Source organism: Elephas maximus, chromosome 21, assembly GCF_024166365.1.
Source record: "Elephas maximus indicus isolate mEleMax1 chromosome 21, mEleMax1 primary haplotype, whole genome shotgun sequence".
NCBI lineage: Eukaryota > Metazoa > Chordata > Mammalia > Proboscidea > Elephantidae > Elephas > Elephas maximus.
The window spans coordinates 37,706,460-37,719,414 of record NC_064839.1 but is presented as its reverse complement, the minus strand read 5'-3'; the positions used below and the strand labels follow the sequence as shown (position 1 = coordinate 37,719,414).

General features: G+C 42.7%; 1 protein-coding gene across 9 annotated transcripts in view; it reads right to left on the bottom strand.

The window, feature by feature from the left end:
- The window catches only part of ZFHX3 (zinc finger homeobox 3), a 701,029-nt gene that overhangs the window by 23,646 nt on the left and 664,428 nt on the right, over nt 1–12,955 (bottom strand). For all 9 annotated transcript variants that reach the window (XM_049864644.1, XM_049864650.1, XM_049864646.1 and 6 more), the window contains 2 exons: nt 1,570–1,703; nt 1,218–1,418 (listed from right to left, as the gene is read on the bottom strand). In XM_049864644.1, coding sequence (XP_049720601.1) covers nt 1,218–1,418; nt 1,570–1,703 — 335 coding nt within the window. The remainder of the gene's footprint in view (nt 1–1,217; nt 1,419–1,569; nt 1,704–12,955) is intronic.

Genomic DNA, 12,955 nt, shown 5'->3' with positions numbered 1-12,955 from the left:
GAAACCCACCTGTCCACTTACAGAATCTTTAAACATTGTTCACCAGTCTATTTGAAAATATCCATGGAAAGTGAATTTATAGCCTGAAAGATCTCTGAAATGAAACTCATGCTGGGTCACCTCTGAGTTTCCCACTGGCTGCTAGAGTTCTCTTGATGCATCATCAATTACATGCTACTCACGACTAAACATCACTTACAACAATATTCATTAATTTTGCATAACCAAATGGAATAGGATATACCTAAAGGTTATATTTCTGTGACCTGCAGTTACAATGTAGTATTCTGAACAAACTACCTCTCTGGCAATCTTTGCCTGAAAAGGCAATCAAATTAACTTCTTATTACTTCACTTTTGAAATAATGCTAAGTTAGAGGTAAGAATACATCTCTTTGGTGGTTTTTCTTTTCACAAAAAGGAGAGGACTCTCACAGCAGCCCCAGCACAAATCAAAAGTGAGATGTTAGTATCATCTGTGGTATTTAGAAGAGTTTTCGCATTAAGATTAGATTTAAATCTTTATGCTAACCTTGTGGGCCATGTTGCAGTGGTCGTTTAGAGCCATGCTTTCAAAACCTGCCGGTGTAGCAACACCATGTTCAAAACACAAAACCCACATTCATGAATCAACACGTTATATTCAATTGACCATTTTCCTGCTTTTCAAACAGAAGTATCCACTTGAGAAACTCCAGTGTTACAAGGCCACATTCCTGGAGTTGGACAACATGAGTTCAAGTCTCAGCTCTGCCACTTAAAATCAGCATCTAGTAAATTAACTTCTCTAAGCCTTAGTTTTCTCATCTGTTAATCTGAGCTTGTCAAACTTTCTTTTGTTTTCTAAACAGGGCTGTTGTGAGATTGAAATGAGACATAATAAACTAAGATCAACCCAGAACTTGACCCTGCTACATAAGGGTTGGAGAATCTAAATAACAATTTCATCATATAAATGGTCTATACCTCCATGTCTGGAGGGGAAAGAGGATGATATGGGAAGTTGAGAAACACATACATATTCAGCACCTTGGGCCTGATCATGCCCGGTCTAAGGCAGTGGAGTAGAGAGAACAAAGGTCACAGGACTAGGACAACTTTCTGACATCTCCAACTCTACACTGGCTTTCACCTCCAGCAACACAGCATGTTCTCCACGCTATTGCTTTGACCTCTGGGGAAAGAAAAGCCACAGGGTCGTGCTCCTGGTGCCTTACCGTCATAATGAGCTTCTCCACGCAGTCAGGTGCCACACTGTGGAGGTGGGTGAGGTGCAGCTGGAGGTGGATCTTGTTGTTGAGCATGTCCTGGCACAAGGGGCAGCGAAGCATGGGCTGTACCGAGTGCTGTGTCATGGCATGCACCCGGAGCCGGTTGACATCGGCGTTGCTGTACTTGCAGTAGGGACACTGGTACATCTGTGGGGAACATACCCACCCCTCTGGCTGAATCTTCACTTCTCACCAGCAACTTTTGTCTGCCCCAAGCCCACCCACCCAAGGGTTCATTTCCCTCCAGTGACCAACACCAACCCCAGCCTTACATCAGCAGAGCCCACACCAGGCTCACCTGCTCTGGTTTAGTCTCCTCGGATGTTTTTGGTCGCTTCGAAGAGAGGGGAGACTCTGAGCTACCTGGGAAGGAGATCCGTTTGGAGGTTGCAGGAGAATCTGTCAGCTCCTTCTCTCCTTGGCTGGATGTGGCTGGAAGAGATCATGGAAGATGCAACACAGCAGCCAGACCAGGCCAGCTCCCAGAGGGTTTTTGTTAGGTGAAAATCAACATTCGCAGGATTTTCTGGAAACACCAATATCCAAGAAGGATGAGCATCCAGACTGGCTTATCAAGCATGCTGGAAAAGAAATGCTTTTTCCTCCCCTCATGAATTCCAGCCATTACTTTAACATCTGAACACCAGAGAAAAAAGATAAAGAAATGGAGCAAGAGGTTCCATGTTGGATTTAAATAGTTTTAAGCTAAATGCAGTCTGTTCTGAAGTCCCCCAATGAAGACACAATCTGCTGGCTATGGGGGGCAGTAGGCTGAGGGTGGGTGGGAAACTCACTAATTGCTTTGCCAACCACTTAGTCAACCAAATACCAGACACCCTCTGTTTACCCTCTGCTTTTATAAACTACATGCTCACACAACTTTTTTGTCCTAGTTCTCAGAATCACACATGACACATCATAGCATGATAAATGTAATCTGAGAAAGGTTTACATGGATATCTGCATACAAATATGTGGAAAAGTCAAATCTGGGTTTCGCGATTTGCTTTTGGGGAAGAAGCAGTTGAGAAGTGGAACTGGGCAGGGTGTTAGTCCAAGTTATAATGTAGGCAATGCTACAGACACGAGTTTATTCAGAGTGGGTGGTAAGAGGAAAAGTTTCCTAACTGCATGCCCAAACCATGCCCTCCGCATCCCTTTCCCCACCCCAAAACCAAAATACTAATTAATGAGGACAGGCACGTGGGACTTAAGTAGCAAGCAGTGGGTATGGGAGTGGTAGTGGGAGTAGTCCTGTGAAGCACAGAAAGGGATCTGGAGGATTTTGATGAGCAATGGCTGTGTAAAGGGTTTAACTGAGAAAGCAGGGCTCTTCCAGTGTAATGCAAATTCCAGGATGGTTGGATTTGGGCATTCCAAAACCTGGTGAGTATCTGATGGTTGGCTCTCTCACTTGTTTTTGACGTGGGGCTCTGTTTTTCATAATTTTGCTAAAAGCAATAGGAAAAAAAAATCCCCTGAAAATGGTAATAAGAAAATATATATCCACAAAATAATCTGACACAGCATTTACGTCAAAAAAGCTTCATTTTTACTCCTTTGTAAAACTGCTTTCTGTCTCACCTTGCCTAGTTATCTAGTGTATATTTCTACTTTATGCTTGCTTAAGCTTTGAAATTTGTGCTGATGTGGACACCAAGATGCTGTCATTATAGATGTGTATGTACTTTAATAAACAATTTTAGAAAATCAATTTTATTCATTAAAATCATAAAGCCACAAAATAATTTTGAAAAAAATTGCTAAATGCAGGAAATATTCCAGGAAGTTGATGCTCTTCCCAGAATGCGTATCTCATGACCTTTAACCCCAGTATCTTGGTAACCTGGTCTTCGTAAGTTTGTAAGACATCTATTATTTAAAAAGTACAAGGACAGGCATATTACACACAGACTCCTCCTCCTCCCAACACACACATTCATAACAGTACTTTAATCTGTCTCGAATCGACTTCAAACCCATTTTGCTCTTAATGGGAGTTATTCATTTTCACTTGAAAGGTAATATATGATGGCTGGATATTTAATGTGATAGACTGGCTGCCGATTAACTAGGTGCTGTAACATTTCAGACCAGTTCCCCCATGGTGCACTTCCCATCTCCTGGCCCCCTGCAGACCTGATCCTGCAGAACCTCACATGGCAGGTTTTAGACATGAGCCCTTGCCTGAACGCTCCCACAACAGGAGTCTTTAATTAACATTTTAGGGGCTTCAGTTATTCTTGGCCCCTCCCTGAAGGTTCCCTGTTCATCATTTTCACTTTTGCTCAGTGGCTATCTTCTATATACTAGCTATTCAAATGTATTCTAATGATGGGGAGGGAGGAGAAGGATCAGGTGAAGTTTAGATGCTTATTTGTCACAGGCATCCTTTGCCTTCCCTATTTCCATCCCAACCAGTGGGCGTTTGTTTAGGCTGAGGGCTTACGGTTAGGAAAGAGCTGCTATCTGCTCTTCCTTCCTCTAGAGGCAAACCAAGACACAGAATCAATTCTGAACACCCGTCCCTGTCTTCCTTAGGTAGTTTGACCTGAAACACTGCCTGCTTTTACAGGACTGTGACCCCACCTTGTAAAGAGCCATCAATCTGCCTGCCACCCTGTCTTTGGAATGACTGTCAATTGTACAGGTGATCAGTGGTGTGAGTGAATGGGCACTGAGGCAGAGACCACCCAACTAATCTCACTCACTCAGCAGTGAAAAGCAAACACAGTAGCCCACTACAGCACCCACTTCGTTGTAGGACCAATGAGCCCATCCTCTTCCCTCAACACCAAACACGTAATGAATTGTGACAGGGTTGCAGAGGTGAGAATTCTGGGTTGAGAAGCCACTATTCTTTCCCCCTGCATGGAGGGGGGGAACTTCTATGATTTTTTTGTTCCAACTCTCAAACTGCTCTGGAATTCTAAAGCTTCCTTTGTGAGCTTGAGCTACAGAGTCCCTGCAAAGCATTTTAAAAAATAAAATTGGCACTCACTCATTCTCAGTAACACAACAGCCCTTCTATCGTATGAAATACTGTATCTACTGGTGAAAAGGCTTCTGGGGTTCAACTCCCTTCTATCCAGGAAAACCAGCATTTTTATTTGATCAATTTTTTTTTTTTTTTTTTAATCTAGAACTGGCCATGAGCCCCCTGCTGCTCACTACCTCCTTCTATGAAGATACAGCCATGCCATTCATTATTATAGATTCCCTTATAAGGAAAACACCCAGTTTCAATCCACTGTTTTCCCTGGGTGATGTGGGGACTTCTCCTCTAAGAGTTAGGTTAACTACAGCTGACACAGCCCCCTCCCTAGCTTGACCTCAGACATTAAAACATCAGTCCTTATCAAAACATAGTACCAAAATCTTTACAGTTTCTGTAGACATGCAAACAACTGTGCAAGTTCTCCATCAGCTGCTGGATAAAGGCTTATGAGAGCCACAGACAGTTTCAGGTTTTCTTAAACTGCTGTATCTGAACAATTTAAAAAAGGCCAGAGTCTCAAAATCAATTTCAACTTCAGTTCTATCACTAGCATACACTGTGGGCATAAGTAAATGAGGCTGTATAAACAGCAAGAGAGAATGTACTGTGGTTTTTTGCTTCAAAGACTTTCCTAAACTTAAATTCTAGGAGAGATGTCACAATATTGAAACTACTACTTTAAAAAAAAGAAATCGATTATTGGTCACTCTGAGCCCACTAAGATTTCACATTAAAAAATGAAACCAACCAAATCTGTTGACTCATAGCATTCCGACTCATAGCAACCCTGCAGAACAGAGTGGAGCTGCCCCATACAATTTCCAAGGAGGAAGAAATAGATATGGTTCAGAGACAAGCCAGAGTTTAAACAATCAACGCCTGGAACCTTTGGTTTATACGGGTACCAAAAAAACCAAACAACTTGAAGAGTTACTACCTATAGTGGTTTTTACAGTAAAGACAAAATGAATTGCAAACAATCTAGAAGTCTTATAACAGGGCATGGTTAAGCAGATAAGGTACAGCCATTCTACTGAGTATTAGAAGACATTAAAAATGATAGCTATGAAGCAATATGGGAAAATGTTTGGGAACATTAAATGGAAAAAAATGGTAAAAATTGCATTATACCATGTAAAAAAAAAAGGCATTAGAAAAACGACTAGAAGAAAATGAATGTTGTATTAAGGTAATGTCTTCATGGACATTTTCCCATTTTCTAAGTCTGTCATTTAGTTACATTACATTTAATGATATGAACAGTTTAGCATTTAAACTGTCCATGAAAAAGTTTATATGTGAGTGTACATGCTACAGATGACATACTCCATATAAAGCTAGGCCAATGGGAAATGCTGGGTGGCACCTCTACCACAAAATCTAATAGCATGTGAGCTGGGAATTCCTTGCCACACAAACTTTTAAGGTCTGAAAAACTACTTGTTCAACAGGTGAGTTGTTATGGTTGTCTTACCTAACACACTGATGAGACATGGGAAGGGCTGGCATGTCCTTAGTATGTAGTACAGAAAATTCAAAGTAGGTTTTCTGGGCCCAGAGCCACTATTGCCCCTAAACTGTGATAGGTTGGCCACTAAAAATGACAAAGACAAATACTAAGAGAGGCAGACCTGATTCATGATGCTTCATTCTATTTTCTTAGTTTCCTCTACATTGGAGGCAAAAGAGTTGCATTTTAAAAGGAAGCACAGTAGGCACTACATGGTTTCCTTAATTAAAAAAAAAAAATCGTTTACATATGAAGACATCAACTTCCAGATATCCTGTTTTCATCTTATTTCTTTAAGAAGTATTTAACTTCTAAAAATAATTTTTTAAAAAGTTACCCTTTCTCTCCACACTAATCAGAGGGAGTAGGGAAGAGTGCCGATCTGGATTCATGCATATTATTATTATTATTTGCAGTTTTCAAGAAATGGTGTTAATACTTTCAAGCACATAGAGTAATTAAAACACTGCTAGCAAAGCTTCATGTAGAATGTGACTGACTTTAATGAATAAATAAAGATGGTGTCATTTAGGGAGCTTGTAAAGTACGGTAGAAACATAGCCCTTAAACATTATAAATTTTTTTTTATAACTGCACCTGGAGCCCTGGTGGTGTAGTGATTAAGAGCTAGGCTGCTAACGAAAAGGTTGGCAGTTCAAATCCAACAGCTACTCCTTGGGAACTCTATGGGGCTGTTATACTCTGTCCTGTAAGGTCGCTATAAGTTAGAATCGACTCAACAGCAATGGGTTTGGTTTTTTGTTTATAACTGCATCTAGGAGCCCTGGTGGCACAGTAGTTAAAGCACTTGGCTGCTAAGTGAAAGGTCAGTGGTTCAAGCCCGCTAGCCGCTCCCACAGGAGAAAGATGTGGTAGTCTGCTTCCGTAAAGATTTACAGCCTTGGAAACGCTGTGAGGCAGTTCTACTGTCTTACAGGGTCACTATGAGTTAGAATCGACTTGATGGCATTGGGTTTGGTTTGGTTTTGGCATTAACTGCACCTGACAAAAGTGCTCTTCCTAGGTACAAATTCGCACCCAATCCTCCCTAACAAATAAAAAATCCTAGTCACTGAAATTTTTGCCACAGAAAACATGAGTTATATTGGCAATGCCACAGACTGCCAATGGATTTAATGCCTACACATACTTCGTGTCTCATCTAGTGACTTGGTCTGTACAACACTAAAGCCAAGTTAGGCATAGAGTTGCTGCCTCATGAAAAAGAAACCTGAAGGAAAATTGGAAATGAAGTAGAACTGGAACCTCTTGGTACAGTGGGCATTCTGTACCACAGGCTAGCCTCCCTCTGGCCAGAGACCTCACTCTGGGGAGATCCTGGGCAGGCCCTGAGCTATCCACATTGCTGGGAAATTTGTTCTGCATTTCCTTTCTTCACAGTAAAGTGGCACTTGGAGGTGGTACTCACCAAAGTGCTGATCCTCTTCCTTCTGGAGGCCCCCAAGGTGAGCCCACCAAGGGCCTCCAATGCTGCCTGACATTTGATCCTTATGAAGAGGCCAAAGGCAGCCACACCCCCACTTCTCAACCATCAGACTCTTAGCTAAAGTACCACTGACAGCCCCTCCATCTAAACTTCCATCTCCCAAACCAACAACATAATGGAGAAGCCAATTAAATGATTATTAATTCATGCTACTTTCCGTAAGCCAGAGGTTCTCATCGCCTTGCATTCCGTAAACCAGCTTGCCACCTGCCCCAGAAATTTACAGCAATCTTTCATCTCCACCAACTAAGGAAAAAAACATTCACACAACTCCATGCTCAATGTTTGAGTTGGGATAACTGCCCCAGCACACTAGAGACACGAAAGCTTCACAGTCACACAGCTCCTAATTATAATTAAAAGAAAGGCAGAGTGTACTGTTTTTGCAACCCTTGTCCTTCAGCTCCTCACAGACCTTATCCTCCCTCTGGACAGCAAAAATGCAATGTTTCCAGAAGGTAATCTGTGCTTCTGGACTCTGCAATCTTCGCTGTCCTTGAAAGTGGAACTATTCCTGGCATTTCTTGCAATTCCGTCCCCAGAGACTACGCTGGACTTTCTTACTCACGTTTAGACAGAGATCTAATTCTAAATTTTCTTTCTCTTCTAATACAGAGAGTAACAGTTCCTTTAGAGAGTCCACTTTGCTGCCAACTTGGGTCTTTAAACATGCATGGTCTCATTCTGCCTTCCACCCAAGCATTTACAGGATTGTTTAGAGAGGAATCGAGGGATTGGTGTGAAGCAGAGGCATGCATGTGGACACCCTGTGAGGGGCGGCTTTCATACCATGAGTAAGAAGTTAGCGCTTCCCCTTTCCCTGCTAAAAGGTACAGAATCTGCCTCAAAGTCCAGCCTTCTATCCAAAATACAGTCCCATTTGCAGTAACTGCAGGCTGTGTTGTTCCTGCATCTCTCAAAAAAGCATTTTAGAGAAAAAAAAAAAAACAGCTACTCAAAAAGCAGAATACTCCTAGATAAACAAAAAAAAACCCACTGCTGTCGAGTGGATTCCAACTTGTAGCAACCCTCTTAACAAACATGTCTTCTTGTTTCTAAAAAGGATTTCAAAGAAAGTTTGAGTTATACTACAGATGGGTATAACTGGTACTCAGGAAAAGGCTGTTACGGTTTGAATTGTGTCCCCAAAAAATACGTGTCGTAAATCTTAGCCTCTATGCCTGTGGTCATAATTCCATTTGGCAATGGGTAGTCTTTTTATGTTAATGGGACAGGATTAGTGTAGGGTGTACCTTGAGTCAATCTCTTTTGAGATATAAAAGAGACTAAAGCAGCAAGCAAGAGAAGCAGACATGGGGGAAGGGAGATGCCAAGCCACATGAAGACTGTTCAGGAGCAGAAGCTCAGAAGAGACAAGGACCTTCCTCAAGAGCTGACAGAGAAAGAAAACCTTCCCTTAGAGCCAGCAGCCTGAATTCAGACTTCTAGTCTCCCAAACTTAGAATAAATTTGTTTGTTAAAGCTATCCACTTGTGGTATTTCTCCTACAATAGCACTAGATAACTAAGAGGCTAATTATTTTTCTCCTTCAACTCAAATGTGAACTTTGAAAATCCAGAAGCTCTTGGGTATCGTTTTTTTTTTTTTACTTTTTATTTAGAAACAATTATAGATCCACAAGAAGTTGCAAGAATAGTACAGAGAGGCTCCTGTACCCTTCATCCAGGGGTTATTTTTTAACCCAAGTTTAGATAAAGATTTCCAGGTCTTCAGTTATTCTTCATTGTGACCTGTGTCTGACCACCACGCTGCCCAATCCCAGTATCCAGGATCACATCTGCCAAGACTCAGAGCCTCTTTCAGGCTTCTGTAAGAATGTCATCTGCCTTTTAGGAAAGCTCAGTACTTCTATCACCCAGTAGGTTCTCAAGACTTGCTATCTGGTTAAAAGAAAAGCCGGGTCTCAAAACCTCACGTGTGCCACCAAAATAACAGCCCAGAGGTTTCTCAAACGTAAGTGCGCACCAGAATCCCCTAGAGACTTTGTGAAAACTCAGATTGCAGGCCTTACCTCCCAGAGTTTTGGATTTAGTAGGCCTGATTCAGAGAATATGCACTTCCATTAAGTTCCTAGGTGACGCTGATGCTGCTAGTCTGGAGACCACACTTCAAAAACCATTGTCAGAGCCAAAACTTTCAGTAACTGGTAGGACCCACACAGTTTGGTGGTCTGGCAGGAATTATATAAGAGGCCCTGGCCAGTGTGGCCATTATCTGCCTGTCTACTTTCAACTGACTCTGCTAACATGACACTTTCATCATCTCAACTCAGGTTCTAAAAGCCCAGCCTGGTCTCAAAGCTAGATTTTTTTTCCTACTTGAGCCAAAGGTGAAACATTAAATATGGCTGTCCACTGGGAGTCCGAGTGGCTCAATGGTTTAGTGCTCGGCTGCTAACCAAAAGGCTGGCAGTTCAAACCCACCAGCCGTTTTGCCAGAGAAAAGATGTAGCAGTCTACTTCTGTAAAGATTACAGCCTTAGAACCCCTATGGGGCATTTCTACTCTGTCCTACAGGGTCGCTGTGAGTTGGAATCGACTCAATGGCAACGGGTTTGGTTTTTTTGGTCCCTCAGGGAGCCTACCTACTCTGAAACAAATTTAGACACTTTTTCAAAGCTTCAAAAGGAACAACCTCCATGTATTCTGTTACCATCGTAATCCTGAATGATAACAGACTGCCTTGTTTATGGACTCTCATCCTTAACATATGTCATGGAGAACCTTTGTGAGAAGAGGCAAAGGCCTGTGGGTTCCTTCCACCTTGCAGAAGGAGGTAGCATCTTTTTACTGCTGACTTCCCTGGTCTTGGAACCTGCAGGCCACACCAGCCCAAGGCCCCTGGGTTGGTTTCCTATGGCTGCCATAATAAATTGTCATAAACTAAGTGGCTTTTTTTTTTTTTTTAAAGTTGCTTAAGGAAACCCTGGTGGCCTAGTAGTTAAGTGCTATGACTGCTCACCCAAAGGTCAGCAGTTCAAATCCGCCAGGCGCTCCTTGGAAACTCTATGGGGCAGTTCTACTCTGTCCTATAGGGTCGCTATGAGTCAGAATCGACTCGACGGCAACGGGTTTGGCTATTTTTTTAAGTGGCTTAAAACAGCAGAAATTTATTCTCTCACATCTCTGGAGGCTAGAAGTCTAAAATGAAGGTGTTGGCAGGGCCAGACTTCCTGTGAAGGCTCTACAGAAGAATCCTTCCTTGCCTCTTCTAGTGGTTGCCAGGCATCTTTGACGTTCTCTGACTTGTAGACACACCACTCCAATCTCTTCCTCTGTCATCACATGGCATTCTCCTGTGTGTCTGTGTCTCTGTGTCCAAATTATAAGGACATCAGAGTCCCTGGGTTGGAGGTTTGAGTCCACCCAGAGGTGGCTGGTGTAATCTACTTCCAAAAAGTGTTATCAGTCATTGAAAACCCTATGTAGCACAGACACACGTAGGATTGCTAAAGACTTGGAAATGACAGCAACTGTTTGTTTTTTTATAAGGACATCAATCATATTTCATTTAGAGCCCACCTTAATCCAATATGGCCTCATCTTAACTTGATTACATCTGCAAAGACTGTATTTCCAAATAAGGTCACAGTCACAGGTTCCAGCTACACATGGATTTTGGGGGACACCAGGTCAGATGGATCCTGGCTGAAAGAGAATATCAGAAAGATGTTTACCCATGTTTTATTGACTAGGCAAAGGCATTTGACAGTGTGGAGTGTAACAAATTATGGTTAACATTGCTGAGAACGGGAATTCCAGAACACTCAATTGTGCTCATGAGGAACCTGTACATAGATGAAGAGGCAGTCGTTCAAACAGAACAAGGGATACTGGATGGTTTGAAGTCAGGAAAGATGTGCACAGGATTGTATACTTTCACCATACTTACCCAATCTGTATGCTGAGCAAATAATCTAAGAAGGTGGACTATATGAAGAAAGGGGCTTCAGTATCGGAGGAAGACTCATTCACAACCTGCATTATGCAGATGATACAACCTTGCTTGCTGTGAAAGTGAGAAGGACTTGAAGCAGTTACTGATGAAAATCAAAGACTACAACCTTTGGTATAAATTACACCTCAACATAAAATAAAAATCCTCACAACTGGACCAATAAGCAACATCATGATAAACAAAGAAAAGACTGAAGTTGTCAGGGATTTCACTTTACTTGGATCCACGATCAACAGCCACGGAAGCAGCAGTCAAGGCATCAAGATGCATTGCATTGGGCAAATCTGCTGCAAAAGACCTCTAAAGTGTTAAAAAGCAAAGATGTCACCTTGAAGACTAAGGTGGACCTGACCCAAGCTATGGTGTTTTCAATCACCTCATATGCATGCAAAAGCTAGACAATGAATAAGGAAGACCGAAGAATTGATGCCCTTGAATTATGGTGTTGGTCAACAATACTGAATATACCAGGGACTGTCAAAAGAATGAACAAATCTGTCTTGGAAGAAGTACAGCCAGAATGCTCCTTAGAAGCAAGGATGGCAAGACTTTATCTCACCTACTTTGGACATGTTATCAGGAGGGATCAGTTCCTGGAGAAGGACATCATGCTTGGTAAGGTAGAGGGTCAGTGAAAAAGATGAAGACCCTCAATGAGATGGATTGACATATTGCCTGCAACAATAGGCTCAAGCATGGCAACGATTGTGAGGATGGTGCAGGACTGGGCAATGTTTTGCTCTGTTGTACACAGAGTTGCTGTGAGTCGGAACCAACTTGACGGCACCTAACAACAACAACAATTCAACCCAGTACGGCACCCCCTTGCTTCAGTCTGGGAGCGCTATACAGATCCATACCAGCCCTATGTGTGTGTAAGTCAGCAATCTGGGGTGGGGTCAGGCATCACACTGTGGGCCTCTGCTTTCATATGACACAGCCTCTCTGACAGGCTCTGGCAGCTTCAAGGGGGAATGGTGCAGGCCTATGCTGACCACATGGATGCTGCTGCTTGCTCTGTATCTTAGGCGAGAAAATAGTGCTAAGCCCTACATCAGAGGCATCAATCTGTTGCACTAATTTCTTGTTGAAATATGTATAAGTCTGCTTAACTACATCCAGTTTGAGCTCCCAAAAGGCCATCCCACAATTCAGTTCCATGATACTTTGCTCACTGTGTCAGGTTTGTGGGTGAGCCACCAGTCAAAACAGTCACCAGCCACCACCTCATTTAGACCATCATCAGCTGCAGCTCTAGTTAATAACTTGTAGACAATGGGCTGCCACCACAAGCCCAGCTCATACCAAGACCTGGTCCCTGACTTTAAGGATTCGAGTCAGCCTACCTGCCTTTAAAGTATTCTGATTCCTGTGGCACAGCCCCCCAAGCTGTGCACAGGTACCATCTAGTGCTTTGGCCATAGTCTGGGTGGCCACAGTCAGGGGTACACTGGGGTCGGCACTCATCACGCTTCCCTCTGGCTTTATTACAGGACTGTGATGGACTCAGACTTGGTAAAAACCACAGTGGGAAGGAGCCTGAGAGATCCTTGAACTAAGAGAGGAAGCAAGACCAGAGGTGCAAGACATAGGTCAGACCAAGGGGTAAGGGTCATTCTGGGACCAAGCCAAAGTTAATTAACAGAAGCTCATCAAATTAAACATTAAATAGGCTAGTTAGGGTCTCTGAG